The sequence below is a fragment of the Varroa destructor genome, unplaced genomic scaffold (genome assembly GCF_002443255.2).
Source record: "Varroa destructor unplaced genomic scaffold, Vdes_3.0 BEIS01000007.1, whole genome shotgun sequence".
In the NCBI taxonomy this organism is placed as follows: domain Eukaryota; kingdom Metazoa; phylum Arthropoda; class Arachnida; order Mesostigmata; family Varroidae; genus Varroa; species Varroa destructor.
Window position 1 is genome coordinate 4,653,810 of NW_019211460.1, and position 27,727 is coordinate 4,681,536.

The following is a 27,727-nucleotide window of genomic DNA, read 5'->3' on the forward strand; positions in this document are numbered from 1 at the left end:
TGAAGTAGTCAATTTCTTAGTCTTGATGACGATAAGATTGGATCTATTTCTGATACACATGTTCCGTTTATTGCATCTAAGAGTGCGCATTGAAAGTTTTCTTTGACTAGTCTAATAAATAACGATTCAGGTTTTCAAGGGCCATCACTTGCATAAGCACTATATTTTTAGTCACTTTTCTTTAAATGCTGAAAACTCGTTTCACAAATTTTATTGTAGTTGTCGGTAGTAGTTTTTAGTATAATATGACAAAGCAGTGTAGTAATGGTGACACTTCTTCATGAAAAACAAGCGTTATGCAAAAAATGTATCCATATTTGTGACATAGTCCAAAAGGAAAAGCCATGACTCTTCTTGCCCCCAACTCATACTCCTAGGTAGGCTCATTGTGGGCTTTGCGCTACTTTTCATACGAATCTACGCGCAAAATATACCAGTAAGCTATCTTTTCAAATCCCCTATTACTAGATATTACTTTTGTCAGGCAGTACAACTAAGCGGCTTCCAAGTTCGTAAAAAATTAATTAATAAATTAACAGTATCTCACTTTTTCAATATAATCACGCCTCGCGCTGATACAAAGAACTCGAATAATTCAAGCCAACCTAACCAATTGCTAGCTAGAAGAAAGCAGGTATCTTTTTTCGTGCCTTCGTCTATTCACTACTCCGCCTTTACAGTTAAATCGATTACAGTTGTTAATGTCACTAATATTATGAAGCTCACAGAAAAATCGGAAGTTAGGCTTTGTTGAATATAGAAAAAGCATTATCATCGATAGTGAATTTGAGTTAATAATCATAATAAAGTTGCATGCTTCATCAATACGGTTTCCTAGTGACAACTGCAGAAGCACGCCAGGAGACTGCATATAAAATTACCACATTTATTAATGACATGTGCCAAAGGTTTTGGCAGCAGCGCCACGAATATAACCATATTCGTAGCATCAAACAGGATTGACAATTAAAGATAGGATTACGCGACTGTTTAGGATTATCAGTCGGTGGCTGGAACTTATTTTCCAATTTTCTATACACATTTAGCAGTTTCGATTGCCATGTTATAGTAATTTTTCGATATAATACTTCCTGTGGCGCCGCGAATATATACACGTTTTCTGCTACAAAGCAACTTGGTGTCTACTAAATATACATCCCAAAAATGAGTTCAAACACATTTAACTTTTGGAACAAAAAAGTCTAACATATGTTTTTCAAAAGAGAAAATAAAAAGATTTCAAATACGTGGATATAACGCGCTTGCTGTGGACATAAGTTGTAAGTTCCACCTCGAGATAGTCATAGCGTTTCAGAAAGGAGAGAGAAAGCGAAAAGGCAATGTCCCTCGCCTTCCAAACTGACCCCTTGCTACCTTGCCTTTGTAATGCTTCCAGCATCATTTGTTGTCTCAAACACCCACATTAAGATAGGTTTTCATGGCTTACCTTAAGGGTTTCGCAAGTGCGAAGTGTTCCAGAAATTTTCTTGCCAGGGTCTTGCTGGACTTCTATAAGTGGGCATAAAGCTATCGATATTTTTCCGTTATCATTTTGGAGCTTTTCAGGGAGACGACTTAAAACAAAATTTTGAAAAGTGCTTAAACAAAATTTTAAAATATACTTTATTATATAACGAGGCAATATTTGTTTAAGCTGATTTTCAATGAATAGCACCAGGTTTTCGTATTCTAAAAAAATGATGGCTGCGATTTAGGTCAATAATACGCCGATGAATCAATGTTTGTGTCCGAAATTTTTCGAACTAAGACGCATTTGTTGGAGATCTTTAGAATCAAGTGTATTTCGTATGCGTTTTCTCTTTAAAGTGTCTGTACATGCACAAATTTAAATAAAAAATGAAGTCTTTGTGTCGAACTTCCACTGTTCGCTTCTCGCTTCTCATTGTGCTGCTATTGTTTGTATTAAATTCTTTCAACAGCGAGGCCGATATTACAGGCATTTAGTCGTAGGTGTCTAAGGATTTGTAGTTACCTTTCTTTGGTATAAGGCAAGACAGACTAGCAACTGTATCCTTTAGCCCAGCCAAGAGCCAGTATAAAAAAATATAATCGGAAAAGTAAAAAAAAATCTCTAGTCTAAACGCTTTGTGAATTCTCACAAGTGAAAAAACATGTTTTATATGGTCTTTAACTTGTCAGATCAACCTAGATCATTGTAAATACGAGTTTTCGATGCTCCGTGGTCAAGGTATCTCGCTTATAACTTATTCTTTGTAATCCCCACACTGTTTGCCCGTTTCTACAGGAACTATAATTAAACAAATATATTAAAATGAATGAGTAAGTTTAAACCAACAGCTGGTTCAAAATAGGTTTTGCTTAACAGTTCGTCGTTATATATTCTCACTGTTGCACAAACAAATTGTATTTTTCTTATTTTTCAACACCTTAGGTTAATGAAGCTGCTCACTCACTCACACTCACACTGGCTATGTACAATCCAAAAGGCGATTAAGAACCGGCGTAACATCTTAGAGAATAATTATTTTTGCTCGTTTCTGATAATCTCAATTCGCTACATAACAGCATTAAGTCGCTATATACAATGTGCAGTGCGTATTACAAAATAAAGTGTGAGAAATGATGCATGTAACTAGCGCTAATTTTAAACGTATACACTGATGACGTATGGCTGCAGACATTAGAAGTGAATCGCAGATGACCTAAATACGTGATTGAAATGCTTATTCTATAAGACATTTTTCTAGTTTATGACAAAATAATGCAACACTGGCAGTGAAAAGTGCACAGGGTTCTTACTGCCAAATTTATTACAATCATTTTAATTTATCCCTAATGACATTAAAGAAATTGTTAATTAGCGTTATATTCAAACCCATCTATTCTAGCAAACCACAGAATATAATATTCAACCTTTTTGCACTAGGTTGCACATACTATACATTAAAACTGTTAGCTGAGTTAGGCTAAGTTAGTTAGGAAGGCTGCGTAACCAGTACAGTCGCCTCAGAGAAGCGACCTTCCATCCGCACACAAAAGATCATTCCGTCTAGACAATGTACCACAAAGGTGCCACACACACCTATAATAGAATCACACAAATTGCGTAAACAAAGGACACTAGAATAACTTAGATCAAATGTAGATGCTTTGTATAAAGCACATGCATTAATTCTGTCGTCTAGAGCCTTTATGCAACCGCCTGGTCGCATAGCCAACGATGAGCATCTAGTCGTCTCAGCGATATTGATGATCGAAAGCATATGGGCGATCGGCTCTGACGTCATACGATTAGCGGAACGCTAGGTTTGACAGATGAATGTGTGGTGCTTTCTCGTTGTGTTGGTGTGGTGATTTCATAATTTTGTTGGTGGCAATTCTTGCCGTCTCAATGTAATGTATGTAGCAGCCGTCGATGGTGAACACCGAATGAGCACTAATGGATTGAGCTGGCTCGCGTTAAGCGCTGTACATTGAGAAAGCCGTGCGTGCGGGAGACTAGTTACTCCAGCGCAATCCTGAAGGCTTGCTCGTTTTGTCCATTTACTGGGCTTAGCTTCGAAGTGTTTTGTAAGGTGGTTCTTCCATGCTGTAAGCAGCTGGTAGTCCTGCCGCCGCCATTGGATAACGTGCCCTATGCTTTTGAGGATCCTGGTGGTAGAAAACGAACGGCTAGACATACGCAACAGACACACAATAAAAAGTGTGAAAGCAAGCCATAAAACAAATCAGTCATAGCAATCTCGATTGTAGTGGTGTTTCTTTCAAGTACCGTATAAAGCTGCACGGAAGAAGCTGAAAAAGAGCTATCGTTATAGCACCATCTTACCGCCTGTTCTACTTTGTGATTTGCCGTGAATGTGTATATGTGATTGTGCGTGAATTAGTACGTCGTCGTTGACGACGACAACGACAATAACAACAACTGATGCAACATTGCTGCTCACTAATAGTGGCTGATTCGATCTGCTCACGTTTGTTTATTCTTGTGTCGATTCTCTACTCGGCTGGTTGAGGCTTGCGACTGTCAACTACAAAGCCGTGTAGTTAAATGACTGAGTGAGCCAGTGTGTGAGTGAGTGAGTGAGCAGTTGCTGAGGCTAATCGACTGATTGCTGGACGAAGTGGCTGTCTGGGTGCCTGGTGCCTGCCGTCGCCGTTGCCGTTGGGTGGCCGTAGCCGCCGTCCGTTATTTGTATGGGTGCGCTTGTCCGTTTGCCAGAACAGGACCGAATCACAAAGCATTTCGTTACAGTTGCATCACCAGCGAATGTTGTCGGTCATGTATGGAACTAATTTGTAGCGGCAGGAACAGCAAAGCCAATAATATTTGAACATATTAGAAGACAATAAACGATATCATCTGCCAGATAGACAGACGAACAGCAGACCAAGGCGTGAGGACAGTGGCCAGAACAACAAGAGAAAGAACGACCAAAAGAAACATAGAGAGAAGCGATAAACCCGTTTGGTCCCTCCTCTGCGCACATTTCAAAGTAGTCTAACCAGCCCCTTAGCTTGATTACAACCAATGTGAGAAGAGATCAAGGGACGACGAACGACGTCAACTCTGGGCGGCTGCAGAGCGGAGCCAGACAAACGTGTATTATTCTGACGCCAAATTGACTACTGCTGAAGTAGTGGATTAAGAAGAGTGAGCTAAACGTGCTATCCTGGGAGATTTGTCTGTACGAACATGAGCCAGGATGAAGCCGCCGAATGCCCGCTGTGCATGGAACCGCTCGAACTTGATGATTTGTCGTTCTACCCGTGCACCTGTGGCTATCAGATCTGCCGTTTCTGTTGGCATCGATTGCGGACTGATGAAAATGGACTTTGTCCAGCGTGTCGAAAGCAATACAGCGAGGATCCGGCCAATTTTAAGCCGTTATCGGTGGATGAGATGCAACAGAAGGCGAAAAATGAGCGCAAAGCGAAAAAACAGCGATTGGTTGAAAACCGTAAGCACTTGGCAAACGTACGGGTCGTTCAGAAGAATCTCGTATTTGTCGTCGGTCTGCCGACGCGTTTGGCATGCCAAGAACAGCTGAAACGCCATGAATGTTTTGGGAAATTTGGTAAAATACATAAGGTCGTTGTCAATCAAAGCACGTCATATGCCGGTGTACAAGGTCCGTCGGCGAGCGCATATGTCACATATTTTCGTAGCGAAGATGCACTGCGAGCAATCGAAGCTGTTAACAACGTTCGTGTCGATGGCAAGACGCTGAAGGCATCACTCGGAACTACAAAATATTGCAATCATTTCCTTAAAGGTGGTCAGTGTCCAAAATCCGATTGCATGTACTTACACGAACTGGGTGACGAGGCAGCTTCGTTCACCAAGGAGCAGATGCAGGCAGGTAAACACACTGAGTATGAGCGAAGATTGCATGAACAATTAAACCACACAGGTGGATGTGGAAATAACGGCAGTACCAATCAACGAGGGGAATCAAAGGAGTGCCAGACTCTACAGCATCAACAGCAACATAAATTTTTCCAAAAGGAAAACAGCTGTGGCAACAATAAAATAGCGGGACAGCGCTCCAGTCCTTTACCTGCCACTGAGCGCGTACCAGGTAGTCATCTACCCGCGCAACTGCCACCATCTGCAACTGGAATGGCCAACAATAGTAATAATAAACAACAGCAGCAACAGTTATCAGCTAAAAATGAAGGTGGAGGCAGCGTAGGCGGAGGCAATGGAGGTCGTCGGACTCGCCATAAATCTTCAGAGTGTTCATCCGAAGAAGCCTCATCTTGTGAGGAACAGTTACAACTTCATAATAATCAGAAGTCGCCAGCAACACCCTTGTCGGAACGTAGCGATTCCCCAGACCTCGAACGGCTGGTTGGCCAAACAGCTGATGAGACGCCAGACGATGACGACGATGATTGTGAGGATGAAGATGACGAGGACGACGAAGAAAAGGAAGAGGAGGAGGAGGAAGCGGTAGGAGGGGAGAAAGAAAGGGAAGCAGTAATAAACCATGACCATAACCAGGAAGAAGAGGATGTCGAGGAAAATATAAGTGACGCTAAAAAACAATACGATGGCAGCAGGACGTCGGCATCGGCAGAAACGCTAGCGGAAGCAGCAACAACAGGGTGCAATCAAATAAGAACGAGACATGGCCATGAAATAAATCATCGGGTACATCAACAACAACAACAAAGTAATCAACGTACTATTGGGACACCACAGCAATGTAAGCACCTACAACAGCTCCACGCACAACAGCAGCAACAACAACAACATAGGCCCATAACGCAAGAAGGACAACATCAACATCTGCGAAGTTCATCGCCTTCATGCAATCAGGCACAACAATCAAGCTGTAGTGCGCCTAAACAGTACCATTTGCAGAACGAATTGCCTTCACAGAATCGACAAGCTATTTTACTCCGAGAAGATCGCCGTAATCATCAGCATCAACATCATCATTTACAGCAAAACCCTTTTCACCAACATTCATGCGATACACCCCCGTCACCTGACAGTGGCGGCGATGGTGCACTGAGAAACAGTGGCGTCTCTGCTAAAGGAGTGATGCAGCAACTGCAAGGCCTTAATCAACTTTCTCTTGGATGTCAGGTGCACCCATCCAGCCATTCATCTGTTCAAGATCATTTACTACAACATCAGCACGCAAGTCCACATCAACAGACTGTTAACATTCAACAGCAACAGCAACACCACCTCTTTCAGCAGCAGCATCATCACAATCTCCAAAGGTCATCATCAAGGGAACAACTTCAACCTATGGCTGCTAACAAGCAGCAAAGTAATAGTCTTGTTAATGATATAGAATTAGACTTTGACCCCATTTACATTTCTCGAAAAGGTCTTGCTGATCTCATAGAACGAGAGCAGCACCACCCATTAGGCGCCCCATCACTGACACACCCTCATCAAGTGGGGTCCTCATCGGGACCTAACCCTAACAACCCTGGCAATCGTCTCGCCAACTTATTGCCGTTTGGAAGAATGCCTCCCTCGCGGCCTTCTCCACCAGGTATTGCCCCATTGTCAGCGCCTTCCGCACATCTTCCGGGCGGGAGCCATCATATTGGCAATCAAGCCACATCAAGCTCATTCCCGCCAGGCCTTGGAGGTCCAATGGGGCCGATGTCTGGTTTAGGGGCTCCTCCCAGTCAGTTAGGAACACAAATGGCACCCCCTCCAGACCATCCGAATTCGCACGGATCTCCCCATCAGGGAATGCGGCGAGCTCCACCTCCTGGCTTTGGCCCACCCATACCACTTCCTCCACAGCAGAGTTCTGGGCATTTTGGGACATTTGGCCAAACACCACCTCCAATGGGGCCACCCGGCGGTCATCCGCATGGCGCTGGCAGCATAGCAAGCTACTATACCGCTGCAGGAACAAAAAACGATATGGCCCCTCCTCCTGGTAGTAGTTTCGGTTTTCGAGCTTACAGTGGGGGCCAGCCCAGTGTTGTAATTCCAGGTGGTGTTGCGAGTAGCGGCCACTGTGACGATCTGCTTAATATGAAAGAACAGCAGGAACAATTCCGACAGCTGTTGCCATCCGTGAACATTTCGTTTGGGCCTCCACCGCATCATCATACGCCCGGGTCTCCTACTAGTTGTGGTTCATCGATGGCGACAGGTAGTACTACTAATGCGAATTCGCTGCCGCCTCCCCCTGGTCTTATGGGGGCACTACCACAGCAACATAATCAGCGACAGCAGCCTCCTTTAAACATGCTGACACACCATTCAGGCGTCCATGGGGGTAACAGTCTTCATCACACCGGTAGTGGACATCACGGATCCAGCGGCTGGCCGGACGCTTTTCAGGATCCTGCTATTCTCTCCTCATCGAGGCACACACACATCGCTCAGCCGTCGACAGCAACAACAGGACCAGCTACAGACCAGCTACCTTCATCCTACTTCTAGCCACTTATGATTTTGACACACTCGTTCAACGTGCTTGAGCGTGCCCATTTCAGTGGTGCCATGCATACCGATCGCAGCATCACCTCACAATGAAAGTTGCTGCGTTTCGTACTACACATATTAGCCGCCTCTTTTGCAGTCATACGACTCTTCCTTTGAAGGACTCACAGAATTTTGGGGTAATGGCGAGGTCAAGACCGTGGCCAGCCAATCGCCCTCAATCTTGAAGCTCACCGCGTGTTCAATTAATATTGCAATTGAGTATATAGAGGTCAGTAAGTGGCGACCCGTCAGTTTCTCCTCTCTGCCTCTCCCATTTCTAGGTCTACTTGGCCTATCTATTTTGCCTTTTTCTTTTCTGCCTTTGGCGTTACAAGAACTGCTATCGAAAACCGTATGCAAGCATGCGCATGTAGAATATGCTTTCTAATGTCTGTCACACCATAATAGACCAAAAAAACGGACGTTTGAATACCAGCGTCCTTAGATATACTGTACAGACTTTTGCAGGTACTGAAAGCGTTTGAAAGATAAGTAGAATCTGGCAACATTAATAATAGACGACATATTATAGAATCTATCTGACTTACTGAATTAGTTTTGCTAAGAAAATATGCGATTGTCGTCAATATGTTGCTACACAAGTAAGCCTTGAATCAGGAAGGACTGACTACATAAAGCCTTATCTGTCCTATAATGGTACTATACACTAATATCAATCATAATAATTTAGGATTTGTCAAATTATGATTATTCTATGCACAGCGGTATCGCGTCTCAATTTTACTATTTTTATATATTACGCTATTTACTCATAAAAATCTGTCCTGTCAGGTCCATTCGTAGACTCGAGGAGAATAAGTTCGTCATTCATGGATGTTCTGAGACTAAGATACAAATCATTGTCTAGTAAATATCAACCTGAGTTTTTTAGTTACTTATACAGTGAGAAATCCAGCTATTGCATGTGAAAGACACTTTAAGGTTGATATTTGCTAGACAATGATTTGTATCTTAGTCTCAGAACTTCCGTGAATTACAACCATATTCTCTTCCAGTCTACGAATAAACCTAACAGGATAGATTTTTATGAGTACATGTTGGCATATGTTCCTTAAATGATATCAGTAAAAAATATAAAATGGAATTATGCTATAATAATTTGAGATAAATACGCTTCCTTTAGTGGGAAGAGAAGGTAGTTTTTTACATCTGTGAACTCTACCATAAGCACTTTTATTGAATGGTAGGCCTCGACACAAGGAACTCTTGAAAATATGATTCCGTTGGTAAATTGAGAATAGATATGAGCCATAAAGTAAGCTCAGATAAGACATTTTTGCGTGTCCATAAAAGCCGAAGTTTTAGAAGTATAGAGAGGTATACAGTAAAACTCGGCTGAAATCCGCCATGCATTAAATAAATATAACAGCGACTGAAAATCGAGTCAAGTAGATAAGCAGAGCATAGCCAAAAATGAAAGGACTTGAAGTAAAAATAGCAGAACTTCTTGAATTTTGAGATACGTCTTTCGCATACATTATTTCAAAGGCGTCTTTACATTCAAACCTTGCCATGTATGAGCTATATATGCAACCTCTTCAGGTTGCCAACGCTGAGCTAAAATAATAGAAACAGCTTATAGCGGACATCATCTCATAGTAATTACATAGGCACTCCAGTAATAAATTGTTTTACGAAAAAACCGACGGAGCACGAGTTCGTATGAAGCCGTTGAGTTTTACTATAAGCGTTGTTTTCTGAAAATGCGATTATAGGACCAGCTTGGTTAGATGTATCTGTGCTCGACGCAATAATGTATATTTTGTCCTCAGTTTAAAGAGCAATATTTCCTGTTTTCTGTTTGTTGTTGTACTACTACTGAAAATTGGCTCGCATATACCAACCCATTTATCATGCGTTTTATGAATAAATATTGAACAAATCTACATAATGAAAAGGTTAATTAACTGCACGAAAACGATGGTGGTTGATTCAGTTCTATATATCCTAAAAATTATGAACATTCATTGATGTAACAAACTATACGGGAAAACTTAAGCAGATTTATAAATGATGAGCTCCTATAATTAAAATAGTAAATCATTTTTCAACTGAGACGTTGATATAATCCATTTCCAGTGCATCAGATAAGGAGGTAGAGAACACGAAGTGATACGAATATTTTCAGAAGATACCAATACTAAATGCAAATTTGAATTATGACAGGCCAACTTATATGAAAAAAATGAGCATACGAAACGATGGCAGTAGTTGGTGACAAATGAATCAAAAACAGTTCAACTTCTATGACAAAAAGACTTAGATGTGAGGGGAGAGAGAGAGAGGTGAAATGACAACCTTTTTGATAACTTACACAGATTTTGAAGAGTTGGACTAACAGAGAGAGAAAGGAACAATTTAATAATAATGAAAATAAGAATAATAACAATAATAATAAGATTAAGCCGAGGAGACAGGAAAGAAAGGTAGCTAGGTATAAAGCGTGGTAAATAGAGAGTTGAGATAGAGACAAGAGAGTTGAGACAGAGGGAAGATAAACACATGAAAATAATGAAACGAATATAGTAAGTAAAGTGGCGCTAAACAACACGAGAACATAATGATGGTAACGGAGAAGACGGAGACCGAGATGATCAAGAAATGAAGATATTAGTAATAGTAAAATATGAAGGTGGCGATGATGGTGATGACGTAAATGTTGGAAGCAAGGCTGAGAAAACGGCGAGCAGCGCGTAAAAGAGCGCCATCGTCGTGTCATGGCATCGTACCGTTGAAGTGCGTCGAGCGAAGCAGATAAGGCAGATTCAAATAAGGTTACTGTCTCACTGAAGAGAGTTTGGAAGTTAATGCGGGAGGGCGGGGAACAAACAGAGCCTGAGAAATCGGGCAATAGACGGTGGGAGCTAAGCGGTGGAGACGCGCGGAATCATGGGCATGACGGCAGGACTAAAACTCATAGGGGAATATTCGATAGTATAAAATAAAGCAAGCAGCAATTCAGTGGAAAAACTTACGAAGTATGTTGAGATAACCTGGCAGACAGTAATAGGAACGAGCGAAAGAGAAAAAAAAGGGGAAACGTGGTGAAGATGTTGACGATAGCAAAATGTCTGAAGACGAGACGAAATAGTGTGCATTGTTTTAAAAGTAAATAAATTAAAATGTGAATGACAAAGCGGATTCTCTTAGTGTCTTGTTTAACTAACGTTTATATAAATGGATCATCTTGAATTATCAAAGCCAATGGCAGTAAGCTAACACTTTGCATTGACGTTTTATTAAAGCAAAAATTTAAATTCCTTTAGCAGTAATTAAAATATTTAATTTTCTTTCCACAAAATTTAAATTCAAATTAAGAGGTAATTAAACTTGTATTTTGAATTCGAGTTCAATTTTATAGAGATCTTAGTTTAGAACAATAACACTTATATTAGATGTTTGAGCCTAAACACACACTTTAAACTGTGTTAAAAGGACGGGCATCAATACTATGAATCAATGTGGATCACAAGATGAAAGGATGCCCTACTCTTTGTCATTATAAATTAGCTTGTAGAAATACACCGGTTACTATTATCCAGTTGAATTTCGTGTGATATCCTGTAGCACTAGCTCGGATACACCATTGTAGTTATTTCGTTTTAGTAATTTTATTTGCCTAATTTGCTTAATCTACTAGCAATCCGTTACCCTGCTTCACGTATCCCATTTTTCTATTAGAATATTCCTACAAGTTGCTCTTTTGTTGTAGTTATTTCATTAGCCTGTTGTAGTATATGATTTGTATTACCCACAACTGAACTAAATAGACTATTGTTCAACTGTAGGGAATCATAAGCTTTGAGTTGTGGTTTTCCTTTAATTCCATTGTATTATGTCCATTATCACATCACAACTATTTGGTTACGATATTCATATTTTCTTGATTTCGTCAATTCGTCACTTGTGTCGTTGGCTTCGTTCTTTTAGTGCGGTTACTTTATTACCGTTTTCACGGAGTTAATCACTCGCTAAAGTGAACTTCTGGCTAACGTCGTTTCTTGTCGTTACTTGGCCGCTAACCCGCTGCATATTTTAACTAAAAGTTAGCTTTTTCTAGTACGAAAAAGGTTAACTTTAAGTTTAAATAAAAGTTAACGATCAAAGACACAGTCTGAGCCTTTAGGTAACGTACAACTATTTTCAACTTTCCAATTTAAAATCTTTAGTACATCTCAACGGTTGTCGAGCAAATCGGCAAAAGCAACCAATTTTCCAAGATTAACACTACGTTCTACGGTAGAAAAAAACAAAAATATTCGTTTAATCAGCTTTATCTTACGCATAGTTCTTGCCAGGATGAAACTCTGGCGGCTCATCAAAAATTATCTCAATCCAATCTTTTTTAGGGGCAATTTAGGTTTAACAGGCAGACCAACATACAGACGTAGAGTTTTATTAATATAGATGTAGACCAAACGGACCAGGCAGACCACTACAACAGGCCACACGCCTGTTGTAATATCGCAAATGTCAGGATTATGCACACAGTTCTACAAGTGGCATACTCATAACAGAGTGGGTTGCCGTATGTGTTAAAATAGTGATTGAAGTTATTCTCTCTCAAAATGTGCGAGCATTACGTTGTTGTGATGACACAGCGAACAACAAGATTTTCTATGTCTGTGATTATCGTGAAGACATACTTCAGCATTTGCGGGGCCTCGTAAACGACTGAAAGAAGAGCATAGTTGGCCATAGTGAAGACTCATTCCTCGAGCGGGCTGAGAACACCGATTTGCTTTGTGCTTTATGAGTGGTTGCGAAGCATATCACATCAGAAATTAATGTTTAATGGAATATTAGCGTCCAACAAAGATCGAGGGGTTACAGGGAGCAACATAATCAAATATTTGAATCTGTAGATGGTAGTTTTAGTAGCAACTAACTGTGCTAATCATGCAGGACCAACGTAGTTTTGTCAATCCACCAATGACTGGTGACCTTTTCCTATTGTAGTGGGTCAATATAGCTTGAAGCTGTGTAGGAATTTGGTTGTAAAGTTTGTTACGCATACGTTATCCACTGCTTGATTATTATATATATTCTAACACTTCTAAAGAATGCTACAATAAAAGTAGGATGAATATCTCTGATCCGTTTGTTTAGGAAAACCAATATATATATTTTTTATACAATACAATTATATATAAAAGTCTCAAATAAAACAGATGAATCACAAAAATAAATCACATATTCAATAGAATTTCGCTATAACACAATGTTATCGGATAATGTGATGATATTATTGATAGTTTTGTCAGCACTGTCCAATAAAAACTTGGACTTGGCGTCAGCCGCAGTCAGATGCTGTGTCGGTGAACAATTTGTGTATTTTGCAGTGTCTAGACAATAGCGATTGTTCGATGCACGCATTTTCAGTGTAAGCCTCTGTACCTCATTTGATTACTGGGAGCAGCTGGCAGGAGTTAGTGGAGCAGACCGTTAGGATTCCTTTAAAAAGTCTATTCGTTAAAAGTACCATTGTACGAAATAGATCCACTATTTTCGAGTTCTTTTTGTACGTATTGTCTCATACTCTTTTGAAAGGTTCGTGCAACGAATGTGTGCTTGTGCACAAAGAGTCCATCTCAGCTGGTGAACATATGTCACGTAATTTGGTTTTCCCTTTAATAGAGCAAGCGTGTATTTTTTTTATTTTTCACAGAGAAGTATTTTACAGTGTCGAAAAGCTGTATCCGCCATTTCGACATTAGCCAAGGTGGTCATTCCGTTGCGGTAACAAGCGTTTACAGAAATGCTTCGGCAGCTGTCAAAAATGTCGTTCACTCTGTCGTAGTCGGTGGTGGTTTATGTTGTTTGTTCTCGTAATGTAAGATCGTTGTCTGATTCAGGGTGGCATTATCTCGGCTGCAGTCGTTGTGGCGGTTGCGGCACGGTCCACGTCAGTCACTCCGCAGGTATGATCTATCGTGAAGTATGCGTCTTCTATAAGAGTGTGGATGCAGTTCTTCGGAGACTCTGTTAGATGAATTCTGTTATCCCGTTGCAATTGTCCTGTTATAGTAGTTGCATTTTTTTAATTTAATGAATTCGTTATTTTGTGTTAGTGTTTTTGCTACGTTTATGACGTTATTGCTGTTAGTCTGCTCCAGTAGTTGGTTACTTTACTGTCTGTGGAAATAAGCTCGCTGTTTGTTATAATCAGGGCATCGACACACTCCATCTTTCGTTCTATTTGAAGTAAAAATTGAGCTCAATTTCGAAATGACCAGTCAAAGTGTGAATAAATTGTGCGCACCGTGTCAGTTGGATTCGCTACCTAACATAAACACGCGTCTTTTGCAGTTATTCTCGTTAACCCTATTCAATTAATTCTACCACACGGCGAAAAGTGTTTGCAGAATCAAAAAATGTGAACAGCAATAGTTACGATTACGTTGATTTCTGATCGCTTGGGAAATATTACCTGACTCATAAATAAAAAAAAAGAGTAAAATGTCAAACATTATGCTGTAAATTTAACATAGTCGTAATGTAGAACTTGAAAAAACATACCACTATACAGTATTTTTTTTATTATTTTTCAGCGGTTGTCGAGGAAATTACCATCAAAAATCAACTTGCCCAGATTAGCGTTACACTCCGTAGAAAATAAAATTCACCCCTAATATGAACTATATATTCTAAGACAATTTCGATTGCATCAGCCATTTTGCAACTAACCTGTAGTTGCACAACGTTTTCCTTACGAAGGAAGAAACTGCTTTTTCGGAAAAGTATTCGCAAACCAGAGAAAATATGAACTGAGTTGCTACGTCAAGGCCTAAACATTTTTGTAAAAGTCACCGTTCGACGATTAAATAGTAAAGGTGTGGAAACTCAATTTCTTTTAAATCTAATTTTATGGCCTATCCTGTAGTGCTTGGAAAAATAAACCGTGCTTCACTATAGGTATTCTAAAAATTCTCAAGAGTTGCCGAGCACACTGCAAAAAACGACTGACTAGGCCATAGCATCATTATTACGCTCCATGGGAAAAAACATATTTGCTCCGTGAAACAGTATTCGTCCAAATGGCTCGGACTTTCAGCACAGCTTTTATCGGAACGAAACTCTAGCGGTCCACTAAAAATTAAACTCAAGTCGACAACTTTACGGAATCGATTTGGGTCGACCGGGCAGACCAGTAAATTAGCCCACCGACATGGAGTTTTAATATTATAGATTAGAAAGATCCGTGAGTTTCGTCTCGCGCCTTTTTTTACTATTGATCAGTTTAACTAATCTGATTGGTTCGTTAACATCGACATTAATAGTTATCCCATTACAATCGCCGTGCTTCACTTGACTCGTTAGCCTTCTGTATTTCAATTTTTTTTTTTCTATTCTTAGCATTATTAGTTATTATTTCTATGCGAACAAGTCTTCAGAACGACCTTTTCTAGGTGTAGTACTAAAGACATGCTTCCACTAGAGGTCTAATCGGATAGGACCTACTGAACTTATTTGGGATTTCTCGAACGAACTTATAAAACAACATGGTATCCATACGTGAGGCAATTAACCATAAGAATAATTTCCTATTTTTTACTTTTTCCTTTTACTTTGGTTCTTTATTTTCTTGCTTAAAAATTCTAGTGATAGTGTTTTATTAATGCTTAGGTGTAAATTAGCATAGTAACATTCTTGTTAGTTCTAGTTACGATGACAAAGCTAATAATGTAGTGCGGCTGGCTACCCAAACTGTTGCGCACCCACTTCTTCAGTCTATTCTAATACGTCCACCAGGGGCTCAACCAAATCTAGATTTGTCTTGCACGTGTTGTGTTGGTTTTGGTTCATTTTTATAACATGATTCTGTGGCTCTTTAATATTGGCTCTGTTGCTGGGATGTACGTGAATCGAGTCTATCTTTAGCCGAATTTGACAGATTAATTTTTTTTTGATCGATTATTTCTACTTATGAAGATGCTCGAACGCTATAGTCTGAGCTGCTGATGATGACGGTCATAGTCTAGGAAGATGCAGCGGTAGTAATGGCTGGCGATGAGGTTCCCGGACCCAGTGGCCTGGATAGGTTAGTTACGCTGTCGCAGTCGGACGGATCGGCAGGACCAGAGAAACAACAACGACCGGCGATGTTGGTACGCTAGTAAGCCGTTTAGCTGAAAACGCTGTCGGAGGCCGAGGTAATAATTGTGAGTAGTTAGTACTATATACAGGTGGTACTTCGTTGCTCAACGCGATTGGCAGGCAACCTGGATAGTGCCACTGTATGGTGCAACGCATGTAACCCAAATGTTGGTTAAAAACTACGGGATGCGTTCACAACATCGTACAGGAAGCTAGAGCATTTTGGGTCCGATTAGTCGTATGCAGGTGCTCGAACTGCGAGCGCAACTGCTTAGCAGATCTCGACGTTCGCTTCCTGTTTTCCAGCATATCAACGCTACAGGAACGCAGCGGCAACGCGTACAAGCCTCGTATCCTGTTGGGATGTACAACGGGTGGGACACCTACCCTTACGATTGGCCGTCGAGGTTTATGTAGGAAGCCCAGAGCAAACTGAAAGAATCTTTACCTGCGGAATTCGCTGCTCAGGGCCATCGGTCATCTCTGTTGTAAGCCGCAGACCACAAACGAAAGGGTTTAGACACTTTGGATTGTCGTATTTGTTTGGACAGGTGCTGAATGAATGGTAGTTTCCTGGTCATCCTGGAATGAGCCTGGTCATCACTGTAACAACTTTGGGCTTATGTTGAAGCATGTACGTTGACAGTATTTTAATAAAAATATCGAAATGTGATCGGTGCGATTTTTACAACTAGATATAATCTATGTATTCGACATCTAAGGTTGGCTATGTAAATTAGGAGATTTGACGAGACTATTAACCATCTCGGTGCACGGAGTCGAGGTGTATCCTGTTGCCAATCCCCATAGGACTTCCAAGGAATACGAGAACTCAAAGAATCGGTCTGCAAGCACAATCGCTCTCCTTGAATCTCCTGACGATCACAGATGGCTACTTCAACAGTCTTCTAGACGAACCCGACTTAAATCGCGTATCGGCGCCCCGAGCACTTCTGTGGACTACAATTGCTGAAGAATCAACTTAAATTTGGCACCGACGTTTGAGGGACACGCCGGCGGTTTATTTACCGGTATTTTTGCAAAATTTTGGTTAGGATTTGACTTTATTGAAAAAATCAACTCGCTAGAAAAGAACAAATGTACACGAACGCACTATCCAATTGCTTTAGATTTCGTGAAGCTTATAGTAGCCTCTCGAGTAGCCAGGAGCAGAGCCCGGTCGTTTAGATTCGGAGAATCTTTTGGAGCAAGCATATGAAGTCAACCCGGTATCTGGTGTAATCAACATAGAGGCATGTCCGATAAGCTCAATTGCTTTGATTAATCACTCTGATATGTTTATTACGAGCGATACGACTCATTGACTACCTATTGATTTTCTGCTGATGATTGAAGGAAAGTTTATAATGGAGCGCAGCCTCCTCCATCAGCGGGTCTCCTTGGATAGGCTTAGTACCCCATTAGAAACCCTATGTTTCACGATAGGAGAATTCCTCCGTGCTTCCTGTAAATTCGTCATCCAGATGCAGATGTCCGGCACATATCTCTTCTGATCTATGCAAAAACCTTGTTTGTATGCAAGCTCTATCCACATGTTTCTTTCTATCAGAGCCTCCAAAGCCATGGCTTGAGCAGTCTGCAATCTGCCAGTGGTGGCGCTAATGAACTCTACGAATGTTACAGTCTTCCTTAAAAAACTAAAGCGTGAATCCTCTTTTAAAGATTACCCATATAAAACTCATGAACCGCGGCCGACCAACAACGTGTGATCATCATCTACGTGTTCGCGTCAATGGGTGCATATATTTGAGTGTATCTTTCCAATTTCATGTAGATACGACTGGAGTTTCATGAGCGTTTAAGGCAGAAAGTAATCTAATTCGTCTTGAGGCCTTCTTAGCCGTTTAGTAGCATCCGAGATAAAATTACCTAGTCTAGCTGCAGACGTCCATTCCAGAACGATTTGCCACTCTTCTTACCTCAGTTTTCTCTGTTCGCTTAACCTCTTGTGCGCCGTGAAATTCTTCATCGTACTGACACAGTCTCTGACACTCTTCCGCTTCAAACTCCCAACGAGGTGTTTCTGAGAGGATCACTGTGGCTGTACTGGTGACAGTCCTGTAGGTTTGTGTAACGGGCGACCGGTCTTTGGGTCTTTCGCAAAAGTGCCTTTCGTCTTCTTTGAGAGCCAACCTTAGGCCCCGAAGGGGGCTCTAAATTTGGCAGGTGGCATAATAAGTTTTCGGTGGCCCGTAGATATCCGGAAGGATTATTGCAATAGTCTTAATAGCTCGCTTTACTTTGGCAACAGCCTGTGCCACAGGGTCAATTCCGCTAAGCTGTATGTAAGATGTATGTCTACATATCTCGCCCCTGTTGTATTCTTAGGTTGTTTATCTAGAAGCTTTAAAGTTATTGATCGAGCTTTCTTTTCTGCTTGTTAAGAGGACTACTCCCGGAGTTCCAGTCTCGAATTAAACTCGGCTCTACGTTTGTGTGGAGTTTGATCTCCGTGCCGGATTCCGCTTTCACTGTAACGGTTAAATCACCTGCATAAGCCAGTAGTTCTCCTACATCACGGAAATTTTTGAGGTCACAAATGATGTCGTATGTTATGTTTCACAGTAAACAGTTCCGCAATAAATCCTTGAAGTATGTGTTCCATCATAGAGAAGATGTATCACTGCTCATGAGTTTTCTATCTTATCGATTATTAGAGATCACCCTGACCGAGCCCGACAGTAGTCGTTTTCTTCGTGGAATGCCCAAAAATAACCTTTCAATGTAAACTATGGGAAGTGTTCGTAACATCTAGAGAAGCTATTAAAAAGTGCTGTCTTTGCGTTTCTATCGCAGAGCTGTGTCCCAGCTTAGCTTCGGTAATTACTTGTTGCAGTTATCCTAGCCGCAGACCCGTGTTTACAAAAATCATATCGCAAGGCAGATGATAATCCATACCCTTCTGCGAACGTTAAATTCATTGGCCAATATGTTGATATAACATACCGGTCTGTAGCTTCCATTATGTTTCGGTATTTGTACTGTCTCTGCCATTTTTAGCTTTCAGGTAGTCGGCGGGGAAAGATTTTAATTGGTGCAGTTGCTATTACTTTCGACAGCCCCTTGAGTAGTATCATAACAGCAATTTAATATCAATGTATCAAGAGATAGCATATGAACAGAAAGATTTCTTGTTTTTATTCTGTCCGCAGCACTTGCTATTTTTCCAAATCTGCAGATAATATGTCTGATTTTTCACTGGCATTTCTTCGTGAGGCTTTGCATTCGTTGTGAAACAAATGCGGGGAAGATAGTTTCCTTAAGATTTTTTTCTTCGCTGATGTTGTGGGTTAAGCCTTGGATTTTTTTTTCGCCTCTGACCATTTTATAAAGTCTTTCCTACGGTTTCTCGTGTAAATCTTCTAGGAAGTTTGTCTTTTATATTCTTATGCTGTTGGCTGTAGGTTACTTTAAGGTAGCTCGGCATCTCCTATGTTGGATAACTGGATTAGAGATTTAGCCTATTTTGCCTTTAACCCTTTTTAGAGCCTTCCTTGCCTAATCGCGCGACTGTCGTGATTTCGCGATTTCCGTCAGTACATTGGCTATACCGGTGTAGCTCTCCTTGAATAAATGTAGGTATACTGACACTTTGAAAAGCTTTAGTGAAAGCTTTTTGCAGCTTTTTGGGATCTTCGGGAAATCCATTTTCTGTAAATATTGTGCTTAGAGATTTTTTAGCTTTTCTCCGCTGCGCGACCTGGACTTCGGTTTTGCATTAGTACTTTGTCCACTTTGAACTCAACACAATAACGATTACTAAGGTTTCCTTTTTGCATAAGTATCTATCACGCTGCAACGCAATCAGATGAAGCCGGCGTGTCGTCAGGTAGATGTATATCAAGTGCTTGTCCCGCCCAGTAAAGGTTAGGTCGGGCCCACTGTTGCTGGTAACTAGGTAGTGCCTGGCTAAGAAATCAGGCATCAGTTGCCCTTGTGATTAGTATTAGCATTATTGAATCCGTTAGCGTCATCCTATTCTAGTAGACTCGTAGAGACGCGCTCGCTCTGCTTTCGGGATTTAGCCGCATGTTGCCCTTGTTCTTTCTTTTCCGCCGTTGTCTCTGTTATTATACTTGAGGTTGAGAGCCTAGTGTCTCATCTTTCCGTCTAAAGCGGCATGATGTGTAATCAAGATGACTTTGTGGCCTTCATGACCAACAAAGTTTGTTTTCGAAAGCTGGTTAGACATCTTTGAACTATACATGCGAGGCTATCATGACCACCTTACCATACATTAAATAAGTATATTATAATATGTATCTAATCGATGAAGCATAGCTCATAATGTCATGTATTTAGGGGAAGAATTAAAGGTTCTTAACTGTACGTAACTGTTAAGAGAATGCTTAACAAACTTAGAACTGAATTAAATAAAAAAAGACGTTCCGACGATTGGGGTGAGGTAAAAAGACGCATTATAGCTATATTAGGGCCAACAAAGGTGATCGGGGTACACCCGGCGTATTAACATCGGTGAAACAGGTTCTTTCGCAGATACTGATCTCAGATAAGGAAGCAGACTACCATCTTTTTCCTAATCGTTATTGATGCCCAACGCAGAGGTACGTTGGAAGGTGCTATCATTCGCTAGTTACACAGTCAAACAGTATCGGATGGTAGGTTTATTGTAGGCATGAACAATACAAAGAATATAGTGGTTACTTATTACGGGACAGTCCTTTATTTGGTGGCCCCAAAAAGCTGCATTTGTGACAACGTGGGTTCTCTATTTTTCTTTTTGTGGTAATATTTGGCCAGCCGACCTATGCCATGATATTGGAAGGCTGAAAATGATTCCGCCATGTTAAATCTAGACTACCCAAATACAATAAAGTTGCTTGGAGCCTGGCCGTTAATCGAGACTTGGGGCTAGGTAACAATCCTACCCTAGGACCTATCCAGCTTTTCCAGTCGCAGGTTTTCTGGTTATGAAGGGGCAGCACGCGACTGAGATTTTCCCATAGTGCCGAAGTAGCCCCGTCACTGCTGAAGAGGGAACCAAGCCTTCCCAGATGGTAGCTCAGGAACCTGCGATCTTGTGGATGTCTGCGACTACTCTTTCGCAGCATTTCTGCAAAAGAAATATCCAGTTCTATATATAGTTGTTTATCCATATTAGGCGGTTTTTGTCCGTGTTCGTGGTGACTCCGTGGGAATCACCTATTATTAAGTATAGTGCCAAAGACTCGCTCCCGTTAGGTGTCTGACCGAGTGAGTCTTGCCAGACCTATCTGGGGTTTTTCCAACGAACTCATGAAACGACATGACACCACACAAGCAGCTACTAACCTAGATAAGATTTTATCTTCTTTCGTACCTTTTCTTTTTATTCCTTATGTTCCTCTAATAATAATTTTTGCCAACGCTAAGATTTGAGCTGGCGTGGCAGCATACTTGTTAGTTATAGTTATGGTAGCAATACACTCCTTTGGCACACAGCCCTGTGCCTTCAATTATGTGGTAGTTAGCAGGATAAGGTTCTGTAATGAGACTGGATTGGCGAGCTCGTGAGAGGTTGCCAGAAGGTGCGTGAATTTGTCAAACAGTTTGACTTAGATTTTTACGGTCTTACAAATTGAGTTATCTTTCCAGCCCCTTACAATATGGGAAGTTGCTGAAGATGAGGAATAACGCTTTATTTATTGGAGCTAAACGTGTCGCCTATGGCAACTCACGGAAAATATAATCTGAGAAGACCGTACATTAGAAAACCTCAAATCACTTAACAAAATGAAGCATTGTTTTTTCAAGTGTGTTTTGGGCCTTTACCATATGTCAAAAAGTTTACTAATTTATTTCTTTGTCGACGCTCATCAAAGATCTGAGATCTGGCTCTCTGCCACCGACACCTTTTCTTAATGTCTCAAGTGAGAGCAAAATTCGTCAAAATAGATAACGAATTTTTCAACCGAGGAGCAATTAAGCCATGATTAGAAGAAGGCCGGGTAGAATAAATCATATCGTTCCGGCCGGTTTCGCGATCCATAGCATTCACCACAAAATATGTACTGATAAGCACTTTTAGAAACCAAGCGGAGACGTACTTGGAGATGCGGAAGGAACTATGATAAATTTCATAGCAATAGTTGACCTCTGATTGGAAGTCTGCTCCACTGACTCTACCACAGGTTCAGCACTTATGCCGTTTTTAGAATTTGAGGCCTATGAATATTACAACTCAGATAACGCGAATGAACGATCATGATCAATCTTGTAGTATATTAATTGTATACTCTTTCGTTACGTATTGTTATACACACGTGTACCATCAATGGTGAATGAACGGTATGTACTTTGAGGAATCCATTTAAAATTTCAGTGCAGTAGAATGCAAATCACACAAAGGGAGTTAGATCGAATAGGCTGTCAAAATCATTAGCAAAATTCAAAACGCCATTTTGGGGGGTCAACAGTACCGGAACTTCGATGCAACGATCGATTAACAACTATACGTATCGTAGTAACCTAGATAAAGCCTAAAATATTCGTTTTTGCATTTTCAGGTTTGTTGCGTTTTTGGCAGTTGTGGATCATCAATTCTGAAATGAAGAGGAATCCAAACTCTGTTGCTACAAGCTGTTTTCGAGGCTGTGGTATTTGTAACTTTTGTAAATCTTTTTTAAAAATAAAGGGTAACCACAAACTGCCGGTCGTTAGGGTTGCAGCAGGAAATCCCAACATGGCCCATTAGCTGAATGAAAACAATATACTGATACAGTTGTTGTATATATTTTCTAGTCATAGAAAATTCAAAAGTCTACTGATTAAGAAGGTGGTTTACATAGCAAAGAGATGCACTTTAAGTAATCTAATCTTCAATGCATAGTCAAGTTCAACCGTTATGCTGCCTCACCCTCATTAAACTTATTCTTTGTGCAATTAGTCGTCTTATAAGTACCTGCATAAATGAGAGCAGTTTTTTGACGGCAGTTAAATTGGGATTTATTATGTAAGGTTTATATCATTACCATAATTGTGTCAGTAACATAATCTTCGGTATGTCTATAATGACTAACGTATATGCCATATCTTAGACATTCGTGTGAATATACTTTATGTACAGTTCTATCTGTGTCGTGTACGATTCTTCTATTTAATCTATATCTTTCTTGTATGGAGAGGTATTATACATATATATGTGTATATTCACGATAGAAATTTTTTAAATTTTGTTTGACCGAAGCTTATAGGCTTTCGATGTACGCAAGCCCTGCAATCGTTTGGAGGCGTTGCTTAGCAAACTCCATCCAGTGGTAACGAAGGGTCCATTTGCGTTCTGGAAGCCTAGGGAAGCTGTTGAAAAACAATCGCCGATATCTGGATTTTCTTCACCACTTTTTGGTAATCGAAATAATATTTAGATCTGTATATCATTGTTTGCGATTCATCCTATATCCCGGCCTTCCCTCGTTACTGCGTGGGATCTAAGTAGTTATGAGTGGTTCTGAACCGCATGGCGTGACATAGTACGTGTATGGGGTTATTACATGCGTATGAAGGTAGCACCCAAAACAGAATAAATTTTATTCCTGGATATTTTGGAGTATAAGGGATTTAAGCATATTTTTAGTTCATTTTTCAATGAATATAATTACGATTAGCGTGAACTTTATTGTTTTTTTCGTGACGAACCGCCTAGGTCTTTACCATAAAATGCTGCAGATGTCCGTTTCAATGTAGATTAGGAATTAGTCGTATTGACAGAAGGCGGCGGCGCATATTAACGTAACATAGTTTATTCACAAAATTCTGAACTTGTCGGGAACATACAACAATATGTTCCTTTGCCTTAATGTTTTTATTGGCGCTGTTTGTATTGTTTTAGTAATATATGTGTCTTCTATAATAAAAAAAAAAGTTCTGATAAATATGATTGTGCTCGTAATTGTAAAAATGAATGTTGATCTTTGTGTTGCCTCATCGAGGAGCATATTCCCAATTACGTCTTAGTTGCTACCGCATAGGCGGCCAGGAACGAGCAATTAGCCATTTGTGTTTGACGTAGTATTTATGATGCAAGAACCTGAGGCTCTACATAAGATGTAATAAGGTGGGTGTTGCGGGCTTTCACAAGTTCTTCTAGCATTATTTCACAGGCCTGCGGGATAGAGCTATCTGTATGTCTATGAACTGCATGTGAACTTGAATGTTTTAATTAACACGCTAGTTTTTCAATAATGGGCTTTGAAAAGCTGAATAATAATAAGTCCTATGTTGTTATTTAATAGTACATAATAGTAAGTTTTTTAAAACGAAAGACATTGAAAAATAATCATCCGTCCCCTTTTTGAAGCTTGCAAAACTGGTCCATGTGGATGGTATACTGGTAACGCGCAGCATGTATTTATTTAATCAAAACGGAAATGGAAACCTCCATGCGTACTCTGAGCACCGCTAAAAGGCCCGCCGCCAAAGAACATCTGAAAATAAAACAAGATGGCGCGCATTAGCTCAATATTGTAGTGGTTCAATTATGAGAAAGTTAACGCACACAGACGTACACAAATATATATATCTTCGTATCGTGCAGAACGTAGTCTAGATATTCTTCCTTAGACATCAACGACTGCCTAATTGTAATGGGTTCGCAATTCGATAAATTACATTAATAATAATTAATTAAATAACGTTACAAATGTGCTCTTGTATATTCTTTTACTCAATATACAGTTCTTCAAGATCAGGCAAGAAAGGCCGAAAACATAGCGTTTTGAATTCACTGTTCAAAAAACTAGACTCTAAAAAGCCCTGCGCACTAACTGGTGGGATAAACACTAAATTATTTAGTTTTAGTTATTTCGTTTATACATGACGCATGTTTTGGAAGTAAATAATGGTATTCAGTAAAGATAAAATCATCTCCTACGCGAAAATGGGTAAACAACCTTTTGCTGTTAGCGCGATTTAATTCACTACTCGCGTAACTCTTGGCCAATGCGTGAAGCGCTTTTTTTAAAACAGACGTGGAACATCAGAACTTGGGACCTCAGTACAGCAAATAGTACGCTGTGACTGGCGTTACGCAAGAGACAATAATAACCGACCATCACGTTGATTCGATTTCACTACAGATCGTGCCTGCCGATATGTCAAGGATATGGATAGACAACATTTTCGGGACCTTTGACAATGGTATGAGCAGCCTATAAAGATACCTCTTGAGAGAAAGTTAAAAGTAGTCTATAAGAGCTTCTTTGACTCATGAACATTTCCAAAGTCTAATATAGTATAGTGTTGGGTCAGACGAATTGATAAATAATTGCATCAGCTTATTACCGGAAGAGTAGTCATCCTTGGGGAGCATTATTTAAGCACACTGATTTATGAGGAAAAAATTAGTTAAACATGAATAAGTGAAGTACCGAGGGACAAAACCACGGTATAGAAAACTAAACGGCTCGAACAAAGTTACTCTCACAAACTGTCGCCTTTATCAAACAAGCAACCTCCCGCTCAGATATTTTTTGAATTGTCGTTCGCACGCAGCGTGATTGCTTCAACTATTTGAGAGTTCTGCATACGGCGATAGAATCCCGAAGTACAGTGCCGAATTCTTCTCACCTTTTGCGCTTATACCTCACGAGTGAATAATTAACAAAAAAGGCTCTCATTCGGCCTCTGGCTCGAGACGTACAACTCATTGCGAAGGTTGGCGCTGTACTCATGCAGGAGCGCCTACCGGCCCCACTTTTCCGCAGCTCATTCACAGTCGTATGTTACAGTAGTATGTAAGGCTAAGGTCGTCTATGCATCTCTAAGACTGCTCTGATCGGTAGTGTTGTCACAAGAATTGGCGCCCGTCCTGAGTTTTCTTATATAAGCAAGAATTACAACCACATTTCGCATTTACCGATGCGGCGAACGAGCCCAGCCTTATGCTGTACTGAGGCCCTTGGAGTCAGGCTGTAGTGTCCCTACAGCATCACGGCCTAGTATTTCCGTCGTGGTCTTCAGAGGCGCACGTCAACGAAGTATATAATGCACTACATTATACCTGCATAGGTTCTCAATTTTGGGCAGACACGCGAGCAACACAGACATTCAAACTAACCTAGTTACTACATAAAAAGATACTGGAACGTTATACATTGTCTTAAAAACTATACGTACTCATATGGCTCAGCAATTAGTTTAAACATTTTAAGAAGGGTAATGGAAATTATCGGGAAAACTTATCGTGCATTATATTGTCATCTAGATACGCAGAAGCCGAAAGGCGCATCATTCGTCCAATTTAGCGGCTTCTAATCCTACAACCCGCTGGACGTGTTGAAGCACACGTCACGAAAACAAGACCGTTAAGTATGCCACGGCACGTCGCGGGCCCAAAAAAAACGAAGAAGGTGCATAAAGATTACGTTTTTAATATACTGTGCTTGCGAACGACGAAGCCAGATACCAAATAACATCTAAGTATCCACAAGGATCCGAAGATCTGCTTTAGACTACACCAATGTCGATAAAATTAGGGCTACAGTTTATTTTTTAGATATTGTTCATTTGCTGTACCTGAGGGATCCTTTTATACAACAACTCCCAATCGAGAGCTGCTGAAGATGTCGACACTTTGTGATCAAGTGTACATTCAGATCAGACTTTTGTGTGCGCGAGCTACGCTTCCGCCGCCTAAAAAAAGAATCCCTTATCCTTATCCCTATCCGTTCAAAGTGCTAAAACGAATAGTTGCCTATATAGCTCGAATACACGCAAAGGATAAGGTCAACACTGTCCCAAAACATAGCCAAGTCATATGTACCAGCCAAACTGCTCTTTACATTTAAGCTATTAGAGAAAACTCATTCTAGCTTTTTTAACTAACACTTTGATTACAGAGACAAGTTCAGACTCTTCAGGAGGCAACCCGTCCAAGAGCAGGCGCCTTTTTGAAAGCAATTCCGCTAACCCTTACGGCGGCCTGCGTCGAGGACACCAGCTTACTTAAGCATGAATCTACGCCTGGATTTTCGCTCAATAGTGGGCTAAACACGTCACTGCTTCAGCGAAGTAGACGAACGCGGTCAACAAGGCCTGTAGCACCACTTTAGTTCCATGAATAGAGCTTCCGACCGATTTAGTAAAGCCGGCAACTTTTTACTCAAACAACTTTCACAACATGACAGGTGTTTTAGGACAGTAGCAGTATCTAGCTACTTCTGTGTTCGCTTAGATCTTAATGTTTCTAGATGATGTTGTATATGCATAGTTGTCATAAATTTCTAAACATATCCTGCAGTAAAACAAAGATCGTTAAAAATCACAAAATGACGCTTTGAAAGCATCATATAAGATAATCAATAAAAATATAGCGCAAACTCACATTTCACATAAAAGTGAAGCATCAGCTTGTTACAACTCGTTGTATTTATAGGGTATTTGAAAGGCAAAATAAAGCCGTGTCTTTTGCCCGGTGCCCGTTTTGCCGATTCATTCTCTGATCTTTTTTTATTTCTCTCGCTTTGAGAAAATGGCGAACGCTGCTACATGTTGCTGCTTACACCGTTCGCTGTCCAATTATTACTCGATCAAGGTATTTTCTACTTTACGGCTAATGTGCAACCAGCCTCTATTTCAAACAAATAGCTCCAGAGCGGTTCGCGTTACTAACGCACCTCCCGTTTTAGTAATGTAATA

The 27,727-nt window shown here is 40.6% G+C and overlaps 2 protein-coding genes and 1 long non-coding RNA gene across 6 annotated transcripts in view; 2 read left to right on the forward strand and 1 right to left on the reverse strand.

Moving 5' to 3' along the window:
- Nucleotides 1-3,118: 3,118 nt before the first annotated feature.
- Cnot4 (CCR4-NOT transcription complex subunit 4) lies at nt 3,119-11,116 on the forward strand. The gene has a single exon (XM_022813540.2). The coding sequence runs from the start codon at nt 4,679-4,681 to the stop codon at nt 7,910-7,912; it is 3,234 nt and encodes a 1,077-aa protein (XP_022669275.1). The 5' UTR covers nt 3,119-4,678; the 3' UTR covers nt 7,913-11,116.
- Nucleotides 11,117-11,242: 126 nt separating this feature from the next.
- On the forward strand, nt 11,243-16,745 carry LOC147754218 (uncharacterized). 2 transcript variants are annotated; one of them, XR_015316689.1, is made up of 4 exons: nt 11,243-13,896; nt 14,527-14,808; nt 15,908-16,083; nt 16,379-16,745. It is a non-coding gene; the product is annotated as an uncharacterized LOC147754218 (long non-coding RNA). The 2 variants fall into 2 exon arrangements; XR_015316688.1 differs by lacking the exon at nt 14,527-14,808.
- Nucleotides 16,746-23,012: 6,267 nt separating this feature from the next.
- LOC111253722 (dnaJ homolog subfamily C member 7-like) overlaps nt 23,013-27,727 on the reverse strand; it is a 38,586-nt gene continuing 33,871 nt past the window's right edge. For all 3 annotated transcript variants that reach the window (XR_015316687.1, XM_086974474.1, XM_022813544.2), the window contains one exon: nt 23,013-24,516. Coding sequence is in view for 2 of the 3 variants with exons in the window: in XM_086974474.1 (XP_086830600.1) it covers nt 24,445-24,516 (72 nt within the window). In the remaining variant the exon portion in view is untranslated. The remainder of the gene's footprint in view (nt 24,517-27,727) is intronic.

Coding starts and splice junctions, on each gene's coding strand:
- Cnot4 (XM_022813540.2), top strand. CDS start 4,679: ATGAGCCAGGATGAAGCCGCCGAATGCCCGCTGTGCATGGAACCGCTC.